The sequence below is a fragment of the Motacilla alba genome, chromosome 23, assembly GCF_015832195.1.
Source record: "Motacilla alba alba isolate MOTALB_02 chromosome 23, Motacilla_alba_V1.0_pri, whole genome shotgun sequence".
Lineage (NCBI taxonomy): Eukaryota > Metazoa > Chordata > Aves > Passeriformes > Motacillidae > Motacilla > Motacilla alba.
In genome coordinates, this window is record NC_052038.1 from 1,608,396 (window position 1) to 1,630,036 (window position 21,641).

A 21,641-nucleotide genomic window follows, 5' to 3' on the forward strand; every position below is an offset into this window, starting at 1 on the left:
GCTGACAAAGATGAACTTTTGTGCCGTGGTCCGACCTGTCTGACTGCTGCTGGGGAGGCAAAGCCACCCCAATGAAACAGAAAAAAAATGGAATTAAATGTGCTGGGAATGTAATCTGGGACAACTGTGGAAGTAATCTGGTTTGGAGGAACTGGATTAGACTGGGAAATTATCCTTACCAGTGAGCAGAGCAGGTGTCGGCACAGCTGGACACTGTAAGCATAAGGACAATGCACAGATATTGAACACAATTATAAATTAAGGATCTGGTATTAAATCTGAATATTTTTAACCAAAGAACATTTGTTGGACTTTCATAGCATATGGAAGCGTGTTTCATTCACATATTGTAGTTTCAGGACATTGTAGTGTAGGTGCAGCTATGTGTAGCTAAATGATTAATTTCAAAAATATAGCTATAATGCTGCTATTATGAAAAAATATATTATATATATAATGCATATAAAATATATTAAAATAATTTCTAATAATATTTATATCTTTATTATAGAATATATATATTTAGAACATAAAATATATATTATAATAATATAAAATATATTAAATATATTTGTATTATAATGTATAATTATTATAAATATAATATATTTATATCTACAATAAAATAAAAATATATTATAATAATATATAAATAAATAATTTAAAATATATTAAAATATATTTTGTAATAATACATATTTATATGTTTTTCAAAATATATATATAATAATAATATATATTTTGAAATATAGCCATGATGCTATAGCTATAAATTGCTATAGCAATTAATCTTAGCTGTGTGTAGCTATGATTAATTTAAAAAATGCATTAGTCCAGAGTTATTATCAGCTTAGTCTGATAATGTACAATTTTGCAGCTTCGATTTATCCTCAAAACATCCAAAAAACATCAAAAATGTGCCTGCAGAGGTGGAGGCAGCCACTGCCACCCCCCTGGCATTGCAAACCCTGCAGCAGCTCCTTGCTGCATTTCTTCTTCCTTCCTCCTGTCCCTGTGGTGGTGGAGTTTGGGTCTAGTTTGGGTTTTGGGGCTCTGCAGGAGTTTGGGTTTCTTTTGGGTTTTGGGGCTCTGCAGGGGCTGGGTGACGAGTTTGGGTTTTTGTTTCAGTTTAGTTTGGGTTTTGGGGCTCTGCAGGGGCTGGGTGATGAGTTTGGGTTTTGTTTCAGTTTAGTTTGGGTTTTGGGGCTCTGCAGGAGTTTGGGTTTAGTTTGAGTTTTGGGGCTCTGCAGGAGTTTGGGTTTAGTTTGGGTTTTGGGGCTCTGCAGGGGCTGGGTGATGAGTTTGGGTTTTGTTTCAGTTTAGTTTGGGTTTTGGGGCTCTGCAGGAGCTCTGCAGGAGTTTGGGTGTAGTTTGGGTTCTGCAGGAGCTCTCTGGTCGTTCTGTGGCATCATCTGGGGACAGGGACACTCAGCCCAGCCCTCAGTTGGAGGCTGGGGAAGCTCCTGCATTGCCTGTCTGCTCCTAAAATCGGATTTAATGGGGGAAGCCCAGCAGGGACTAATTAGTGCGTGCACACAATCAGTGCAACCCCGCATTGCTTCACGCTCTGCTGGCTGAGGCCGGGCACCTGGCAGGGCCAGCACGCTCACTCTGCCCTGAAACCCTCTCACCTTGCTCTGCATTTCCATTTTTCCTGCCTGCTCCCTGTCTGAGTGCATTTGGGCCAGGTTTGCAGTCTGGGGCACTGTGGGGCTGCCTGTGTTTTGTGGGGTTTTGTGCTGGTGCAGTGGCTTGCAGCGCCAATTGAATGATTTCAGCATGGATATGACAATTAAATGATTTCAGAGAGGACAGAGCAGCCCCCGCGAGCAGAGCTGTAATTCCACCTCACAACCCCAAATTGAACCAGTCCTCCACTCAGGCATGACGTTGAGAGCAGGAACATGGAACTGGCTTTGCTTTTTTTTCTGCTTTTGCAGCTTTCCATCCTCACCCAGCCCTTGCTGGCTCTGCTTGGGTTCACTGCACTCAGGGTTCCTCTGGACACCCACACCCCTGCAGGGACAGCTCCAGGATCAGGGATCAGGCACGGGGTCAGGGATCAGGAACGGGGTCAGGGATCTGGCACAGAATGAGGAATCAGGCACAGGAACAGGAATGGGATCAGGAACAGGGTGAGGGATCAGGAACAGGGTGGGGGATCTGGCACAGGATCAGGGATCAGGAACAGGATCAGGATCAGGGATCAGGCACAGGGTCAGGGATCAGGAACAGAGTGAGGGATCTGGCACAGAATGAGGGATCAGGAACAGGATCATGGATCAGGAACAGGGTGAGGGATCAGGAACAGGATGAGGGATCAGGCACAGGATGAGGGATCAGGCACAGGATGAGGGATCAGGGATCAGGTGCAGGATCAGGGATCAGGCACAGGATTAGGGATCAGGAACAGGATCAGGGATTAGGAAGAAGATCAGGGATCAGGAACAGGGTGAGGATCAGGGATCAGGTGCAGGATCAGGGATCAGGCACAGGATTAGGTATCAGGCACAGCTCCTCTGGAGTAGCTTCTGCACTCACAGATCTTCCCATCACAATGCTCCTCCAAACCAAAATGGAGAAACGCCATTAAAAGTCCTTCTCTTCCTGTGTTTTTACCCCAGGAAAAGCTCCTTGTGTGGGTTTGGGTTGTTGGTGGATGTTCTCTGTGATTTCACCTCCTCTGGAGGCAGCTCTGTGTGTGACAGAGGTGGCAGTGCTTTGTGAGAGGGTTTACAGCTGCAGGCAGTGTCCAGGGGGTGCTGTAAAGGCTGAACATTCATTAAATCCTCACATTTGTGCAGGGGACACCTCCTTGAGGACACTGTCCATATTGCTTTCATGATGAGCTGAAATGTTCCACTCCTTGGCTTCGCTCTGCAGCTCTCAGGATAACTGTCCATAAAAAACCTCTCCCCATTGTCTCCATGATATTTTATGAAAATCCCTTTGCCAGAACTTTTTCTCCTGAGAAGCTGAGAAGCCTCAGAGGAACAGAAAAGCAATAATTATCTGCTGCTGTGGAATGCAACAGGTGCATCTTTGGTTGGTCCATGTGAGCTGTTTCTACATGATGACCAATCATTGATCCAGCTGTGTCGAGGCTCTGAGCAGTCACGAGCTTTTGTGATCATTCCGTTCTACTCCTTTCTAGCCTTCTGATGAATCAAACACAACCATACCCCATCCTGGCCATGCCATGCCCTTTTCCAGACCATCAGCCCATCCCTGGACCTTTTCCTGTCTGTCCCTCAGCGCAACCATTCACTTTTTGTGTGCTTTCCTCCCAAATCCACCTCTCCATCCGCCCCCTTCACCACAGAGCTGGCTTCTCTCCCGGCCGTGCCGGTTTGCTGGCACCATTTGGATTTTGAAGTGGGGAAAAAAACCCCCAAACAACCCTGAACACAGTGATGGGATCACATCAGGAGAGATTTCCGTGCATTTGGTGGCACTGCTCCCAGGGCAGTGCTACAGGCAGCAATTCCTGTGGGGTTTCCCAGTGGAATATGGACTCTGCCAGTGCCCACGCTTTGTAGGGAAGCTGGAAAATCTCTGATCTGCTTCTGGGCAGTGCCATGGCCACCCCTGGCTGTAGTTCAGAGGAGCTGGCGTGTCCCACTGAGCCCCAGTGCCACCGAGGCCGTGCTGGCAGAGCTGTGGGCACAAGGAGAGTGCTGTGGGGACACTCCCACTTCATTGTTTCCCACTCCGAGAAATGTGGAAAATTGCCTTGGGTAGAGTCTGAGCTGTGGGGACCCACCAGGGACAGGAGAAAAAGCAGAAGGGGTCACTTGGGCCTGGGTGATAATTTTTGGTTTGGGTGTTTTGCTTGTTGGTCATTTTAGGTTTTTGGGGGTTTTGGTTTTTTTTTTTTTTTTTTTTTTTTGGGTTATTTGTTGGGTTTTGGTGGGGGGTTTTTTTTGGGTTTTTTTTTTTTGTTTTTTGTTTGTTTTTATGTTGTTTTTTTGGTTTGGTTTGGTTTTGGTTTTTAGTTTTTAGGTATTTTTTGCAGTGCCATAAAATTCCTCCTCCTCCTCCTCCTATCTGTGCTTGAATTCCCACAGAGGGGGAGTGAGCAGGATGCTTTTATCCCATTCATTCATGGATTCAGGGTTTCATGCTGGACTCTGCAGTTATGGTGCAGAAGGAGAGGGGACAGCAGAGCTGCCACCTTGGGCACCCCAAGAGCAGATTTTACATTGTCAGAATCCCTTGGGAAGCCATCCTGAAGGGCACAGGAGTCCAGGAAGGCTGGACATCCTTCAGAGGCAAATCCTGATTGAGGGCATGCTGATGGTGACAGTCACCCCTTCACCCTTTAGATGTGTACCCAATGGTGACAGTCATCCCTTCACTGTCTGGGTGTGTCCCTGATGGTGACAGTCACCCCTTCACCCTCTTGGTGTCCCCAGTGGTGACAGTCACCCCTTCACCCCGTATCTGTGTCCCTGATGGTGACAGTCACCCCTCCACCCCATGGGGTGTCCCCAATGGTGACAGTCATCCCTTCACCCCATGTCCGTGTCCCTGATGATGACAGTCACCCCTTCACCCCCTCAGTGTGTCCCCAATGGTGACAGTCACCCCTTTACCCCTTCAGTGTGTCCCCAATAGTGACAGTCACCCCTTCACCCCCTCAGTGTGTCCCCAATGGTGACAGTCACCCCTTCACCCTGTAGCTGTGTCCCCAGTGGTGACCATCCCCCCTGCACCCTGTGGGGTGTCCCTGATGGTGACAGTCACCCCTTCACCCCGTGGCTGTGTCTCCAATGGTGACCATCCCCCCTGCACCCTGTGGGGTGTCCCTGATGGTGACAGTCACCCCTGCACCCCGTGGCTGTGTCCTCAGTGGTGACAGTCACCCCAGCACCCTGTGGGGTGTCCCTGGTGCTGGGGCTCACCCAGCTGCCGCCCTCCCCTGCAGTTTCACAGCAGGTTCTGGCTGTGAGGATCCTTTATTCCAGCCAGGGAAAAGCAGATTTTGTGCCAGCTCCTCCCAGGTCCATCCCCAGCTTTGCTGTGCTGCTCTGGAGGTGCCTGGTTTGTCTGGTGCAATGTCCCTGTCTGGAAAATCAGGACGCTGGAGTAGATCATGATGCTTTTAGAGAGCTGGAAATGACATTGTCTGTGGTGGGGTTTGTAAAGGAATCCCTCTCTTTGCCCTGCTGGAGCTTGGCACGAGCCAAGGGACATCTCAGGGTGAGTGTCAGGCCTTGAGGACACACCTGTGTGTGTCACCCTCAGCCCCAGGGATTCCACGGGAAAGGCTGAGGAATTCTGCTGTGCTCTCAGCTTCAGAGTGGTCATCTCGTACCAGGGAGCTGTGAGGGAGGCAATTCATGATCAGTGATTAGTGGCACTGTGGGAGTTACACATTTATCCCTGATCTGGCAAATTTTGCAGGAGACATAAAGCAGAAATGAGCTCAGTCAATCCCAGAGCAGCCTGTCAGGAATTTCCCAAGGATTTAGCCAAGCCAGATGAGTGGGCAGCCCGGTGACAGATGAAATGTGCCATCACCAAACCCAAAATCTGACACCAAAGGCAAAAACTCTGCAGCTGGACTGGGTTCACTTGCCAGGGAACCAAACCCAGCAGCTCAGGACAGGGATCAGATATCCCATTCCTGTTCCTGTGCACCCAAAATCCACAAAGCAAACAAGGGATTTTATCAAATGTCAAAACCAGTCGAGGAAATACTTCTTCAGTTGCTGTGAACGCCTCCAGGGGTGTTCTTTGATACAGCATCGAGCTTCCGATCATGAAAATTCACAGAATTAAGGCTAATATTTTAAATTTTAATAATTAAAATGTAACCACTGTGCCCAGGCTGTGACCAGCAAGGTCACATCAGCAAAGCCTTTGCAGGGCAAGGTAAAATTCTGGTGGAATTAAAAAAAAAAAAAAACTTGAAAAAGGAAGCAAGGAGGGAAGGAGTGATTCAGGCTAGCCATGAGCAATGAGTCCCCCAGAAACCTGCTCTGCCTCCCTGCCTGCCAACCACCAAACTTCCTTCCCCCATGGCTGTCCAAGGGTTTATCCTGTGGTTTCCAGCCACATGGAGATTTTGGATATAGCTCACAGCACTGAGGGGAAGAAAAAAGAAGTGTTTGTGGCTGAAAATGATGGTCAGGAATTTGTAACAGCCGATCCTGAGAACTGAACCTCCTCCAGGCTGCGAGGCAAGGAATGCTTCACGGGTTTGGGTTTCAGCTGGAGGGAAGGAGCTGAGACAAAGCCTCCTCCAGGTTTGTGTTTTCCCATTGTTGGGTTTCCTGTGCTCCTGACAGGGATTTTGGGCCCATTCGGGGCTGTCTGGTCTCTGGTGCTGCCGAGGTGACACCAGCCCTGCCGAGGCTGGGCCAGCTCCTCCTGCTCTGACAAGGGTTTGCAGTGCTGGCCCCAAATCTGCCAGCAGGACACACCAAAGAACTTTCAAAAATGCATCAAAGAGCTGGATTTTGATTTCTGTGTGTGCGTTTGAAAGGACTGTTCCCTAAATCAGTGTCTGGGCTCGTGATGGCCTTTAACCCCTGCGTTCCCAGTCATTCCAGCGTGGAGGGGAGCATGGAACTGCAGGGCTGGGAGCTGCTAAGGATGGGATTAGGATGGGATGGGATAAGGATGGCATAAGGATGGGATTAGGAATTCCTCAGGGCTCTGGAAGAGAAGCCCAGATTGCCGCCACAAACCCAGCTGTGGCCATCCCCAGGATCTGCTGGCAGCAAACCCTGTGGAGCAGGGAAGGCCCCGTGCCCGGGGTAAATCCTCACACGGAGTGAGCTGTGCCTGATTTATCTTTCTGATGCAAATCATATGGGCACAGGAGCAGGGATGTGGGATCACACTGAAGGAATTATGTCCATAAATCTGCTGCAGCCCTCAGAGCAGGCAGATGGCATCTGCAGAGCCTTCTCTGGGTTATGGCACTGTCGCCTCCTGCTGTCTTCCCCTTTGGTTTGGTGTTCCTTGAGAGGAACTTGCTTTTCCTCTCTCTCCCCTCTCCCTGCCTGTGTTCCACGTGGTCTCGGGGAGCTGTGGGGGAATATCTGTGCTGAAGCCTGGCAGAGTGTCAGATGAAGTGCAATGCCCAATTCCAGATTCAATCACACGTCTGTTTTAATGCAGCCCCGATGGCTTTAATGAGGCTGAGGAAGGGACGCACAAACATTTCCATGGGAGGCTGTAATTAAGGGCAGCGCAAGTACAAGGCTGATAAAGGAGCAATTCCAGGTTTGAAATGGCCAGCTGGTTCACAGCACACTGACAGGCAGGAAGGAGGCAGAGGAGGAAGCCTGCAGTACAAACCTGAACAGAAAAAATCCGGATTCCTGATTCCTTTTGCTCCTGCTGATACTTTAACAATGCCTGAACAAAGAAAGGACATGAACCATCCCTGACAAACGTGAGCCCTGGAATCCTTTAGGGCCAAATGGAGATAACTGGGCATACTGGGATGGAGCCTGGGGCACTGTGGGAGCTCTCCAGACACCACCTCAGTCCCCTCTGGCCAGATAATGAGGACCTTGCGACGATGGGTTTTGATGTTGGGGCTTTTTAGGGTGTTTTGGGGGGTTTGGATGGTTGGGAACGGCACGATGGGGTGGCGTTGCTGTGACTCCACTCACAGCATACAAAATGAAGTATTTGGGCCACCAGGTGACCCTGGTGATGATCCAGAGAACAGAAACACAAACTGTTGGACACCAAAGCCTGGTTTGTGCTAGTGGCACAGACTGGGCTGTCTGGATACCCAATTTTCCTCTCTTTCCTCTAATCCAAAGCTGAACCCATGACCTCACCCCTGAACTCAGGAGCAGCTCATCCCCCTCTGAGCACCTCCCACGGCTCTGAACAGAGCCAAGGGGTCCAGCCAGGACTGGGAAGGGTTCAGTCCCAGATCACTGCCTGCAGCCAGGAGGATCAGCCTGAATTTCAGCTGCAGCTCCCCCAAACACCCCCACAGAGCTGGAACTGCCTGGACTCTTCCTGAGGGAAAGGAACAAAGTGTGGGGAAGATCTAGGGGTCCCTGCAGAGGGACTCACCCACTTCTAACCCCACCCTACAGGCAGCTGGGAGGGGTTTCCATGGGTGCATCCTGTGCAGGCTGTGCCATTCCCATCCTCTCAATTCTGGGCTGGTTTTTGTGTGGTTTTTTTACTCAGTTTTAAATGAGCCTTGTTTTTCTGCATTACAAATACATACGTTTTAGTGTTTATTATATATTCACTTACTGAAGTGCTCAATCTATTCCAGTGCAGCTGTTTCTGTTCAAGTTCCTCCTCAGTCTGGCTGCTGTTTTCTCACCCTTCTGGTTTGGAATAGGCTTCACTGGGAAGACACTAAAACCTGAGTGATGGTGTTGGATGCCTTTGGATCTCCTATTAAGAGGCTTTAGACAGCCTGATTTTTCCAGGGTGGATGTTTGGAGATTTCTGAAGACCAGACTTAATTCCTCCTGGGTAGAAAAATGACTTGCAAGAAGTGCCATGCTTCAAAAATTTGGCCTCTTTAAGATCTGAGGGGAGCAATTTGGTGTTACCTTATTCTTCTTGTGCAGCAAGTACAGGAAATTGCAGCCTTCATTTGCTGAGCAGCAGGAGGCTGAAAGATTTGTCTCAGTCTTAAAAGGGTTTTTCACCCCCCCCCATCCTGCACCTTCCCGGTGCACTAATGCCTGGACAGAAAATCAAATCTGTAATGGGAAGGAATGATGACCAACCTCGTTCTCTTGGGTAAACCTAAATCGTGATCCCGTGCCAAAGATAAAAGAGACTGGAGTCTGCAGTGTTTACATTAGTGGTAGCACAATTTATTTATTGAAAAAAAAGGATGTTTTCTTCTCTTTGTGTCCATTCTGGGTGTCCCACTCAGGCTGTGCAGGGATCACAGAGGGCATTGGTGGCATCTCAGGTGGCTCTCGCTGCAGCCTGGCGGGTGGGAGGTTGTGTCCCAGGAGCTTTGGCTGGGATGAGTTTTCCCAGCACCCTGCAGAGGCAGACTGGGCATGTTTTAAATGGCAGGGAGGGAGAGGCAGCTGGGCTGGGCTGGGCCGAGCCCTGTCCAGCCTGGCCTGGGTTTCAGTTTGTGTTTGAGGATGGGGGACACCAGCACAGTGGGGTGTCCCCGTACTCAGCTCAGCTTTGGCTCTTGGTGGTCACAGAGCAGCAGATGCAGGACATGAGAACATCTGGATGTGTCTGGAGGCACCTGGGCACGAGTTTTGGGTGATAATTCACATTTAGCCTAATTACCCAGAGCTACCAAACAGCAACCAAGACCTGTGGTGTCGAAAACGCTCTGAACTAACCCAGCAAAGTTGTGACTTCTTCTGTTGAGGTGGGAATCTTCTTTTTTTTTTTTTTTCTTTTTTTTTTTCCCCTTTATCACGCCACCTGTTGCTCATAGGTACAAATCAAACGAAGAGTATGTGTATGTGCGAGGCCGTGGAAGAGGGAAGTATGTTTGTGAGGAGTGTGGAATTCGCTGCAAGAAACCCAGCATGCTGAAGAAACACATTCGCACGCACACAGACGTCAGGCCGTACGTCTGCAAGTTCTGTAACTTTGCTTTTAAAACCAAAGGTAAGCCACAGCCAGCTCCCAGCTCCTCTGCTCAGGGCGGTGGCACTGCCAGCCTGCTGGGGACACTGGCAAAGGGCGAGGGAAGGCATTCCCAGGGGCTGCCAAAGCCCCGGAGTTGGAGGGAGGGGGATGAGGGAGTTGGAAATTGGTTGGTGTTTCCACAAGAGGAGCAGCTCTGCCTTAAGCCAGGCTGCAGCAGAGCATCCCTGCCATCCTCCTTGTGCTTGTCCAAGGGAAAAGTCCTGAAATGCAGCTTCTCTGGCAGGGCTTTCTGAACAAAACCACCCCAGAGCGAGAGCAGGAGCTCCAGACTCCTGGCTGAGCCCCTGGATCCAGGCTCTGGGGGCTTCTCCTGCTGCTGCTCTCCAGGTCTGCCCATTCTCATCCTCTGCAGTTGCATGTGGCTTCCACATTCTCTGTATCACATCAATGGACCTTTTCCCTAAAGGCCTCCATCCCAGGACATCGAGCCATCAATGCCACCAGGTGTGCTCTGCCACGGCCTCAGCGAGGGTGTCAGTGAGCGCCGGCAGGAGCCTGCAAAACACAGGCAAAATATTCCAAGAGAAACGGGGAGTGGGACCTTCCAAATGGGCCAGAGGTGCCTTTAACTTCTTGTAGGGGTCTGGCTCCGTGGGTTGGACAAAGCTCTGGTGGCAGCAAGTCTTGGGATAAGGCAGCAGCAAGTGTGGGGCTTGGATCCTTGGTTACAGCTCGACAGAGACACTGAGCTCAGGGAGCCTTTGGACAATGCTTTTGGGTACATAGGGGGTTTTGGGGGTTGTCCTGTGCAGGAGCTGGACTGGGTGATCCTTGTGGGTCCCTTCCAGCTCGGGATGTTCCAAAATGCCTGTTGTCTGTAGCTCCATCGGTCTCACAGGGTGACACAGCTGGGAGGGCTCAGAGCCGCAGGAGGAGCCGGTGTCCCCCGGGCAGTGGCACAGCGTGGCTGTGGGGAGGGGCACGGCGTGCTGCGTGCCCTGTGGCACCTGTGCTGGCCCAGAGGGACAGAGCAGGACAAGAAGTGACCCAGGGTGGGCAGTGCCTGGAGCCAGTGGCTTTGCTGGGAAGGCTGGCAGGGATTTCTGGGTGCCAACGTGCTGGTGGTCACTGGCACTGGGGCAGAACGGGAAGTGATACCGGGTTTGAGGCCAGATTCTCATGCTGCACATCCCAGCGACGGTTCTTCCTCTCCCTCCCATCCTGGAGCTGTTTCTGATTCATTTCCTTTCTCGTCCCCTCTTGCTTTGACTTTGTTCCGAGGTTTCCCTTGGAGAGCTGAGCCCGCTCAGCCTCTCCCATCACCTCACCTCACTCCCACCATGCTTCTGTAGGGCTTTTGCCCAGGATGATGGCATCAAACCATCCTCTCCTCCACCTCTCTGGCTGCTTTGCTCTTCATCTCTGCTCCCTTGAAGGCCACGATCTGTCAGCTCTGGCTGCACATGGCAAACAGACACTTCCCTTCTTCTGCTTGGCATGGGCAAGGGAGCATGGAAATGCTTCCTTCCACGGAACAAAAATCATCAACACTCCGTTGGGATTTGAGTGGCAAAGTACCCGTTTGCCCAAGGGTGCATGGAATGGGCAGGACTCCTCTGCATCGGGGGTTTATGGATAAATGGTTGCATGGTGGTGACTCGGAATTGCATGAGAACGGCTCTTTGCTGGGATGGGTGAAGGGCAGAGCCTGGGGCACGCTCAGACTGCCCAGAAATGGGGGAAAAGCTCTTTGGGGGGCACAAGATGCTCTGGAAGAGCTGGGAAGGGTGAAGGGCAGAGCCTGGGGCGTGCTCAGACTGCCCAGAAATGGGGGAAAAGCTGGTTGGGAGCTCTGGAAAAGTGGGGAAAAGCTCTGTGTGCGTTGATAAAAGCATCAGCTGGTGATGGAGAGTCATTACCAACCGGAGTTTGAGATCACTTAAAAAATCATCAGCAAGGGCAGGAAGAAAATCAGGGTTTTTTTGCTCATGCCCCTGGCAGTGATATTTTAAAGCAATTTCAAACTCCTGTTCAGAACAAGTGACCCGGAGGAGCGGGGCCTTTTCAGGGCTGGTGTTTCCCAGCTCGTTTGGAGGGGTTTGCCTGGGCCTGGCTCCTCCCTGGGCTGCTGGGGTTGGCAGCCCCGGGCACGCAGGATGCAGGAGCTGCAGCTCTCCCTCCTGCCGGGCTGCGCTTGCACAAACACGGAGCTTTTTTAGAAATCAGCTTTCCAGAGTTAATTTTAGCCTTCAGCATCAGCTCCAGGGGGAGGTCTGTGGAGCTGGCTTTGTTTTGGCTGGGGTAGATCTCTCCAGCATGATCTAATGCTCTAAACTCTCCAGTAGGCTGGAAGCAGTTAAATGGGATTTTATTATTATTATTATTGTTATTTTTAATGAGGAGCTTTATCTGGTTAAAATGTACCTCACCCCCCACTCCTCCCACTCTAGAAAATCCATGTCCACGTTCCAAGAACTGGGAAAACTTTTGCAACAGAAAATGCCATAAATATTTATTTTCTGCTTTTTGTGCCTTTCTGTCACTGGAAGCAAAGCTTTGGCTTACAGAACCGCAGGGAAAATTTATTTTTTTATTATTTTAAAGCAAATCCATTACTTTTTTTTTTTTTTTTTGTGTGTGTGTATGTGTGCTCGCTTAGCTGATGGGAAGAACAGCCTTGGAAATTTGGTTTGTAGAGATTTGTTTGATTTGGTGTTTCTGGAGCAGATCTAAAGGTGCCTCTTTAATGAGGTGTCTCTCCCTCCCCCGTGGTGGAGCTTTGTGACTGTGGCCTCCAAGAGGGTCTTTAAAGGAGGCTCAGCAGCTTCTGCGTTGTTTTCTGGGCAGGAAGGAAATAAGAAAAAGCTGTTTTCCCTTTCAGGAAGGTTGGGAAGAGCTTTTCCCTTCCCCTCTCTCACTGCAGCTCGGGGTGAGCTGGGATGAGGGGCAGTGCTGGCACATTAATTCCCATTTCCAGTTATTTTCTGTCCTCCCTCAGACCCACATCACCCTCTCACAGGGTCCTGGTTGCTTCCAGTGTCCTCAGAAATTCGGGACAAAATGTTTGGAACAGGTCTGAGTGCTGCTGCTGCCTCTGCCTGGAGGTCAGGAGGGATGAGGAGCTCCACTTTAATTTAAAGGGAGCTGAGGAAAGGACACGGTCCTGCTGGCTGGAGACCCCCATTTCACACTCTGTGCCACTCACACTTCCCAGACTCCAGACTGCTCAGCCAGAGCCTTCAATAAATTCATTTTCAGCTCCTTAAATCAGCGCCTGACAGCTCTGAGGGTACTGCACATGTGAATATATTAAATATATTAAATTAAATGTATTAAATGCATTCCCCCCAGCCCTTAAAGGGCTGCACAGTTTGTTGCTATTGCAGCTCCAGCAGCCTGTGTCTCCTCTGGAAGGAATTTTCTTCCAGCAGAATTCCCTGCTGGGAGAGCAGGGCACAGGGATGGGCACACCCCCAAAATACCCCAAGGGCCCTTGGAGGGCTGAGCATCCCTGTGTGTTGCCCCTGTGCTCCTGGGGACGTCACAAACTGGAATGGGGACAGCGTTATCCCCAGGGATTTCCTGCCTGGACATGGCATGGGATGTGAGGCAGGAACAGAAGATGTCCCAGTGGAGCAGCCAGGAGATGAAACACTGAGCAAAAGGGCTCTGGAACTCTCCAGGCAAGGGGAAAGAATCCAGGAATCAGGGCTGGAAGCAAAGGACTGGTGACCTCCAGGGAAATACTCACCGGTGTTTTCTGGAGCCAGTGCAGCCATTAAAGTCTCAGCCCCACTGGGAATTTGGCTCATTTGGAAATCTGCAAATCCTGGGTACCTTTCTGGAATATCAGCTTTTGGCTGGATAGGTCTGATCCAGGAGGTGGCTGATATTTTATGGCCTGTGTGGATACAGGCAGGCTGCATGTGCAAATTCACTCCTTTAATCCATATGCCAATAAGGATAAAAGATAATAATCGATTTTTTTAAAGATTGAACTCCTCTGCCCAATGGATTCTGTAAATGAAAGCTTTCCTCCTCACAAAGTCTCACCTGGGGACATCAGCCCCACACCAGGACCTAAATCAAGGCCTGTGCATTATTTAAATCCCACATAAAACCTGTTTCAAGGATTTGTTTGGCACACAGAGTATCAGTTATGGCTGGTTCTGTGTGTGAGGCCATGCCCCAGCAAAATCACAGAATCCCAGAATGGTTTGAGTTGGGAGGGGCATTAAATCCCACCCAGTGCCACGGCAGGGACACCTCCCCCTGTCCCAGGTGCTCCCAGCCCCAGTGTCCAGCCTGGCCTTGGGCACTGCCAGGGATGCAGGGGCAGCCCCAGCTGCTCTGGCAATTCCAGCCCAGCCCCTGCCCACCCTGCCAGGGAACAATTCCTCATTGCCAAGATCCCATCCAGCCCTGCCCTCTGGCACTGGGAGCCATTCCCTGTGTGCTGTCCCTGCAGGCCTTGTCCCCAGTCCCTCTGCAGCTCTCCTGGAGCCCCTTCAGGCCCTGCAAGGGCTCTGAGCTCTCCCTGGAGCCTTCTCCTCTGCAGGGGAGCACCCCCAGCTCTCCCAGCCTGGCTCCATGGCAGTCTCCTCCTCCCAGAGGAGCTGCTGCTCTCCTTGCCAGTGCTTTCCAAAGAGGAATGTGACAATTGTTCATCCTGTGAAGCTCTGGCTGTTTGTGTCACGGTGTTGCTTCCTGCACTTGCTCATTTGTTGGTTTTTTAGGGTTTTTTTGTTGGTTGTTGCTCAATTGATCAGATTTAACAGCAGAAATAGAAATGCTCATCCTCAGCACAGACAGGATCATTTTCCCAGGAATCTCAATGCTTCAGCTCCCTCCATTCTGCTTGAACTCCTTAAAAATACAATAATGGCTCTTCAAAAAAAAAAAATTAATTTCCCTCATGAAATTTAACTGGGAAATCACTCCTAGTCCCTATTAAGCTGCTTTAGGTGCTTTTGGAAGGCTCCAGTCACAGCTTTCTCCAAACAACACAGGCATTTAAGCTGCTCTAAGTCCCACTAAGACCTCCCAGCATGGGCAGAGCTGAGGCAGCTGGAGCACATAGCTCTGGGCAGGCGTAATGGGAGCTGTGCTCACCCTGCCCCTGCTCCTCCTGTGGGCTCACCATTCCCAGGAATTCCTGAGGGATTCTTTAAATATAGCCAGTTGATTTCAGATCTGGGAGCTTTTTGGTAAACAATCCCCAATAAGGAGCACTTACCTGTTTAGGGTTCAGTGAAATTCCTCTGCTATTTAAATCCAGCTCCCTGCTGCTCTCTCCTGCTCCCTCCAAGATGTTTTTCCATGGTTTCCAAGGAAGCAATGCTGTGTGGTTTTCTTTTATTTTTTTTTCTCCTTTTTTTTTTTCACTTGGGAGCCAGAACTCTGCAAGGCAACAAGTAGCTGTGAGTCTTCCCTGGTAGGATTCAGATCCAGCTCTCACTTAGCAAAGTGGTGTTGATTTTACTGGAAATCTGCCGAGCGTGTAATCCTGCCAGCGTTAATTAAGGGATCTGAAAAAAACACAAACTGGAAGAAGAGCCCCGATCAGATAAATATCCTTGTCCTGCAGATTGCTCCCAGGATGATCACTCAGCTTCTCAGCCCAGGCAAAGGAGCCTCCAGCTTTTAATTTCCTTACAACGATGCAGAGGGGGCAGATGAGGATCTGTCCTGCTGGGCCTCCCTTCCCTAAAAGGATGCAGCATCCCTAAAAGGATGCAGCATCCCTGGTTTTTGTTGGGATTTCTCCAACAAAATTTGCACCCAGAGCTTTGCAGGAGGATCTTGGCCAGCAGCTTTACCTGGTCTGACCAAGGGGGAGGAAGGGAGAGACAGAGCAGAGGGAAGAGGAGTCGGAGGGGAAGGAGACAAAGCTTGGGATGAGTTGGTGCTTTGGTGTTTGGGGTGAATTTGTTGGCACTGGGGGCTGGCAGTGCCTGGGCTGGGAAAGGAGGGCAGCAGCCACACACTGCCCTGCCCAGGGACAGAAAACAGGACAGCAGGTGACACTGGTAGCTCCTGGCACACCTTGTTAACCCCAGCGGCTGCTGAGCCCCAGCAGAGGGGCAGGAGGGCTCCGGGAGCCCTGCAGGTTCTGCATCTGTACAGAGACACACTGGCGTGTCCAGCCAGCTGTCCTTGGGACACCTGAGGTGGCCTCGGTGGCCTTTAAACACCTGAGGTGGCCACAGTGGCCTCAGAGTGCTCCCGAGGACCTGAGAGCAAAGCCTGGCACTGAACAGCTCCCTCTCCTCGGGAATTCCTGCTGCTCCCTCCTGGGCTGGGTCTCCTTCCTGGTGTTTCCAGGGCTGGCTGTTGGTGGCACAGAGGATTTATGGGCTGGTTTGGGGGCACCAGAACGCCTGGGGATGTCTCCTCCCCACTCAGCTGGATCTCCACAAAGCCCCTGCTCAGAGCAGGCAGTGCTGGTTTTGTGTTTGCTGCCCTTGGAGGGGCTCCAGGCAGGATTTTGGCCGAGCAGGGATGGGGCAGCGCTGGCTGCGAGCCGGGGGCTGGACAGGCAGCAGCACAGGGGGGCTGCAGCACACGGACTCAGCATGGGCTCTTGCTGCTGCTCATTTCCAAAATGAAATTCCTGCTCCATGAGGCCACAGCTGGGACTGTGGATGGGGTTTTTTTCATTTTCAGGCCATGGTGATTCACTGGGAGCAGAGGTGTCTGTGAGAACACGCTCCTGGCTCACGGGGTGGCTTTGGGGCCACAACAAAACTCCTGCTTTGGGGTGGGGAAAGAGGCTCTGGTTTGGAGCAGGGAGCTGAGCCAGGCTGGCCTCATCCTCACACCTGAGTGTCCTGACCAGGGGGCTCAGGGCAGTTAAACATGAGGCTTAAAAAGAATAAATCTCTCTTATTTGGAGCTGTTTTGCTGCATTCAAGCTGTTAAACATCCCCTGAATCCACATGCAGGTTGGGTGCCAGATACACAGGGATATAGAGTCAGCCTTTGTCTCTCGTGGTGTTTCCTGCTGGAGCTGCTCCATTTTGTATAAAATGGGCTGAAATAAATAATTCATGGGCTAAGGAGAAATCAAGGTGGCAGCTGGGTGGTTGTGGCACTCTCTGAGAGGCGAGGGCACCACGGGTAAAGCTCTGCTCCAGTGAATAGTGGCTTTTTTATCCCTGATATCCAGAGCAGCAGGAGAAGAGGCTCAGAGAGGCGCCCTGTGCTCCCCAAGCTCAGGGACTGGGGACTTTGCACTGCAGGACCTCAGGAGGTTGTAATAAAGTGGGAGAATTCTGGTTTTCCTCGATTTTTTTTAATTGTTTGGTGAGAAAACCAAGCCTGGTGCTCCTCAGTGCCCTCAGGTGTCAGTGGCAGCAAGGCTGAGGGCACAGCAGGGGAAGGGGAATTCAAACACTCCTTCAGCAGGGCCCAGGACTCCTCCTCACCATCCCCTCAGCCCATAAATCCCTGGAAGTGCCCAAGGCCAGGAGGGAGCTCGGAGCAGCCTGGGACAGTGGGAGCTGTCCCTGCCCATGGGACTGGATGGACGTTAAGGTCTCTCCCAATCCCAGTCTGGGATTTTAGGAAGATCTGTAGGAGAGGGAAAGGGAAAATGGGACATTTTTGCTTTAATTCTCCTACCCTTCATTTTCCTGCCTGCTCCACCTGCCTGCTTTCCCCCCTCCAGCCAGTGCTCCCCTTTGTTCAGCATTTCCCTGGCCTCTAAGTGGGGTTAATTACTGTCTAATTAACCTGCCTGTAATTTGGGAGGCAGAATTAGAGAGGTGCCCTCTGAGTTATCCCAGAGCAGCCCCAGTGACCCCACATCCCATCCTGGCCCTGAGGAGGCCTCATCAGGAGGTTCTGAGTTCCAGAGGGTGTCCAAGGCTCCTCCTGCTCGAGGAGCTGACTTGGCCCAGCCCTTTGGTGCATTCCAGAGCACCTGAGTCCTTCTTTTTGGGGGAAAATGGGAATGTAGGGGTTTCCCCTCTTGTTGGCAGCTCAAACCCTCCTTTTATTGTAAATTCATAAAATCATTAAAGCTGGAAAAGCCCCACGCCCCCAAGGGCCACATCCACTTGGTTTTGGAACATTTCCAGGGTAGAACCACTCCGCCCTGTGGTGATGGGGATCTTCTCCCCTCCAGGCAGGTGGGGCTGTTGGGATCAGGTTGGAGGATGATGATGATGATGGCACACTGGGATGTGTTTCCCATCCCTGCTTTCCTCCCGTTTTTAATTTGCTGCATCCTCACAGCTGAAAGCAGCCCAGGCCTTCTCTTCCCCCAGCCCCAAAGTGTGCCCCGGCAGTTTTTCCAGGCTGCACAAGCCCTGAAAGGTCCCACACCCTGCCAGGACCTCGTCCTGCACCCCGGGGCAGCAGCACAGGGAGGGAAGGGGGACCTGGCCTCGTGTCACTGGGGATTTGCAGTGGGCAGGGGCTTGGGGACAGTCAGGGACCTTTGTCTGGTTAAGAGAGACTTTGACTTGTGACTGCTGAGTGTGCAAAAGGGGAAAAAAAAAGAAAATAAAAAGAAAAAAAAATTAGGGAAAAGAGGAAAAAAAAAAGGGAAAAGAAGGGGGGAAGAGGAGCCAAATTTGAGTAAAATGGATTTTCTGCTTCTTTTCAGGGAATCTGACTAAACACATGAAGTCAAAGGCCCACAGCAAAAAATGTCAGGAGCTGGGCGTGTTGGTATCTTCACTGGTGGATCTGGAAGCCGAGGAAGGTAAAACCAACCCTGCCTTTGCACTGGGGCTGCGAGGGAGGAGCAGGAGCCAGCCAGGGCAGAGCCCATCCTGCCACACATGGGGAGCACTTTGTGCCCCCCTGGCTCCTTCCAGGGGCTGCTGGGAGCCTTGGGCTGTGCTGGGAGCTGTGTCCAGGGAAGGGGCACTGTGAGCCTGGGTCCCCTGGGTCCCCTGGCTGGGGTTGGTGACACCGGGGGACTGTTGATCTTTTGATCTTTTGATTTATTTTGCGGCTCTGGTTCTGTGCCTGCCTGCAGGTTGTGGCGCTGCAGGGACGGGCTCGGCAGAGCCCCCAGCACACGGGAAGGGGTGGCAGGAGGAGGGTCCTGTTGGTGTCCCACGGTGTGCGTGCCACGCTCTGGAGAGGCCAGGGACAGTGTCACACGGGGCAGTGTCACACAGGGCAGTGTCACACATTAGCAGTGTCACACACAGGGCAGTGTCACACAGGGCAGTGTCACACATAGGCAGTGTCACACAGGGCAGTGTCACACATTAGCAGTGTCACACAGGGCAGTGTCACACAGGGCAGTGTCACACACAGGCAGTGTCACACACAGGCAGTGTCACACAGGGCAGTGTCACACACAGAGCAGTGTCACACATAGGCAGTGTCACACACGGACAGTGTCACACAGGGCAGTGTCACACACAGGCAGTGTCACACACGGGCAGTGTCACACATGGGCAGTGTCACACACGGGCAGTGTCACACACAGGCAGTGTCACACAGCAGCAGTGTCACACAGGGCAGTGTCACACAGCAGCAGTGTCACACAGGCAGTGTCACGCAGGGGCAGTGTCACACACGGGCAGTGTCACACACAGGCAGTGTCACACAGCAGCAGTGTCACACACGGGCAGTGTCACACACGGACAGTGTCACACACGGGCAGTGTCACACACAGGCAGTGTCACACAGGGCAGTGTCACACACAGGCAGTGTCACACAGCAGCAGTGTCACACAGCAGCAGTGTCACACACAGGCAGTGTCACGCAGGGGCAGTGTCACACACGGGCAGTGTCACACACAGGCAGTGTCACACACAGGCAGTGTCACGCATTAGCAGTGTCACACAGGGCAGTGTCACACAGGGCAGTGTCACGCACAGACAGTGTCACACATGGGCAGTGTCACACATTAGCAATGTCACACAGCAGCAGTGACACATTGGCAGTGTGACATCAGTGAATCCACTGTCCCCCGTGCCCGTGGCTGCAGGGCTGTTCCCCCCAGCCCTGGGAGGTCTCTCAGAGGCAGAGCTGCCCTGGGCGTGCTGGGCTCTCTGGACATTGTGCCAGCACTCCAGGGGAGCTTGGAATCACAGGAAGTCCCCAGAGTGTCACACCGGGGAGCTTCCCATTCCCCATTCCCCATTCCCCATTTCCCATTCCCATTCCCTATTCCCCATTTCCCATTTCCCAGTTTCCATTTCCATTTCCCATCCCCAGCTCCCATTCCCATTTCCCATTCTCATTCCCATTTCCCAGTTTCCCATTCCCTATCCCCATTTCCCATTCCCATTCCCCATTCCCATTTCCATTCCCATTCCCATTCCCATCCTGCAGAGCCCTGTGGGTTTGCTCAGGGGGTGCACAGAGGGGCCCCCGGCAGGGATGGGGTCACAGGAGGTTTCCTGTCCTTCCTCCCAGCTTCTCTCCCAGCTGGTAAAGCCACACTGGACTGCTGCTGGCAGTGGGATATTCTGCTCTGTGAGCAGAGAGCCCCATTGCTCACAAATGTCATTGTTAACTGCAGCAGCCAAGGAGATAGGCAGAAAATGGGATTTTGTCCTCTAATGGTTGGGGCTGTTTGGATGGATGAGAAAATAGCCCAGGAATGGCAGAAAGGTGCATGAGAAATTCGAGATCCCAGCTGTGATCGCAGCCCTTGCTCTCAGGGTGAGGGGCTGCAAAGAGCCCTCCCTTGTGTCCTCTCTCTTCCTTGCAAAGAGGCTCAGAACAAGAACTAAACGGGCAGTTTTAATTAAATAATAATAATAAAAAAGGCTCAGATTTCCACGTGACACAAAGCAGCACAGGAAGGTTGCTGTGCTTTCCTCCAGGGGCAGGCAGGGAGGGAGCAGCAGTTCCTAAAACTCCCTGGATTATTTTAAACCGGAGTTGTATTTCACTTGATTGTTTGTATTTCTATTTAAGGGGCAGCAGAAAGCAAGGGTGTTACTATAAAAGGAGATTGGAGTATAATTCCTCACTCCTGCCTGGGCTGGGCTCGGTGGGCTGGTACCAGCTGGGGAGAATAAATAACACGCTTGGAATGAGAGGCAACCTCAGACAAAGCTGTCAGCAGGACACATTCCCACTAATTCCCTCTCTCCTTCCTTCCTCCATCCCTCCCTCCCTGCCTGCCCTGCCCTGCCCTTTCTCTCCCTGTGAGCTCAGCAGGATGAATTTTGGAAGCCTGGCTCAGGTCTGAGCTCTGTTCCTGCCTGCAGGGATCATGTCAGGAGGCCAAAGCAATTCCCTGGGGCTGTCCAGGACTCTCTGGGATGATTCCCTCGCTGGAATTTGTGGTGGCAAATGCAAACAGCTCCTCACTTTGGGGCTAGCTTCCCTTTCCCTTCGCTCCTGACCCCTGACTAGGGCAAACTTGGCATTTCCAGTCACAGGAATTCCTCTGTCCCAGCTGGGGCAAAGAAAGGAGAGCACCATGCCCAGGCACAGCTCCTGCCTGTCCCCAACCCCAAAAGCAGAGTCGGGGCTGGCTCCCAGCTCTGCCAGTGAAATGCATTCCTGTTCCAAGCAGGAAATCTGCACAGCTCAGCCTACAGCTGGGAGTTTGGAATAATATTTGTTCTGAGCTCAGTTCCCCTGGGGGTTTGCAAACAGCCCAGGCCCAGCAGCCCCGTCACCGTGGAGGATTTCACAATCCTGAATCCCTCTCCAGGGAGACTGTGGCATTTACATTTTCTGAAAAATCCCTTCGCCCGGGATTTTTCTCCTGGGAAGCTGAGAAGCCTCAGAGAAAAAGGAAAACAATATTATCTCATTTGCTTCTCCTGTCTCTCATTTGCATTCCTGCTCATGTGGAATGTGTTTGGAGATTGTTCACCCACAGGTGATTGTTCCATTGGGTTCTGCTGGGAGGTGTTTTCACTCTTTGGCCAATCAGGGCCAAGCTGTGTCAGACTCTGGAGAGAGTCACGAGTTTCATTATTATCTTTTTAGCTTTCTGTGAGTATCCTTTCTGTATTCTTTAGTGTAGTTTAGTATAGCATTCTTTAATATAAAATAGTATCATAAAATAATAAATGATCCTTCTGAGAACATGGAGTCAATTCATCACTCCTCCCTTCATCGCAGCCCCCATAAATACA

General features: G+C 51.4%; 1 protein-coding gene across 1 annotated transcript in view; it reads left to right on the forward strand.

Annotated features, from left to right (window-relative positions):
- The window catches only part of HIVEP3 (HIVEP zinc finger 3), a 232,106-nt gene that overhangs the window by 202,814 nt on the left and 7,651 nt on the right, over positions 1-21,641 (forward strand). Inside the window, 2 exon segments of the mRNA XM_038160693.1 lie at positions 9,413-9,588; positions 18,182-18,280. Coding sequence (XP_038016621.1) covers positions 9,413-9,588; positions 18,182-18,280 — 275 coding nt within the window.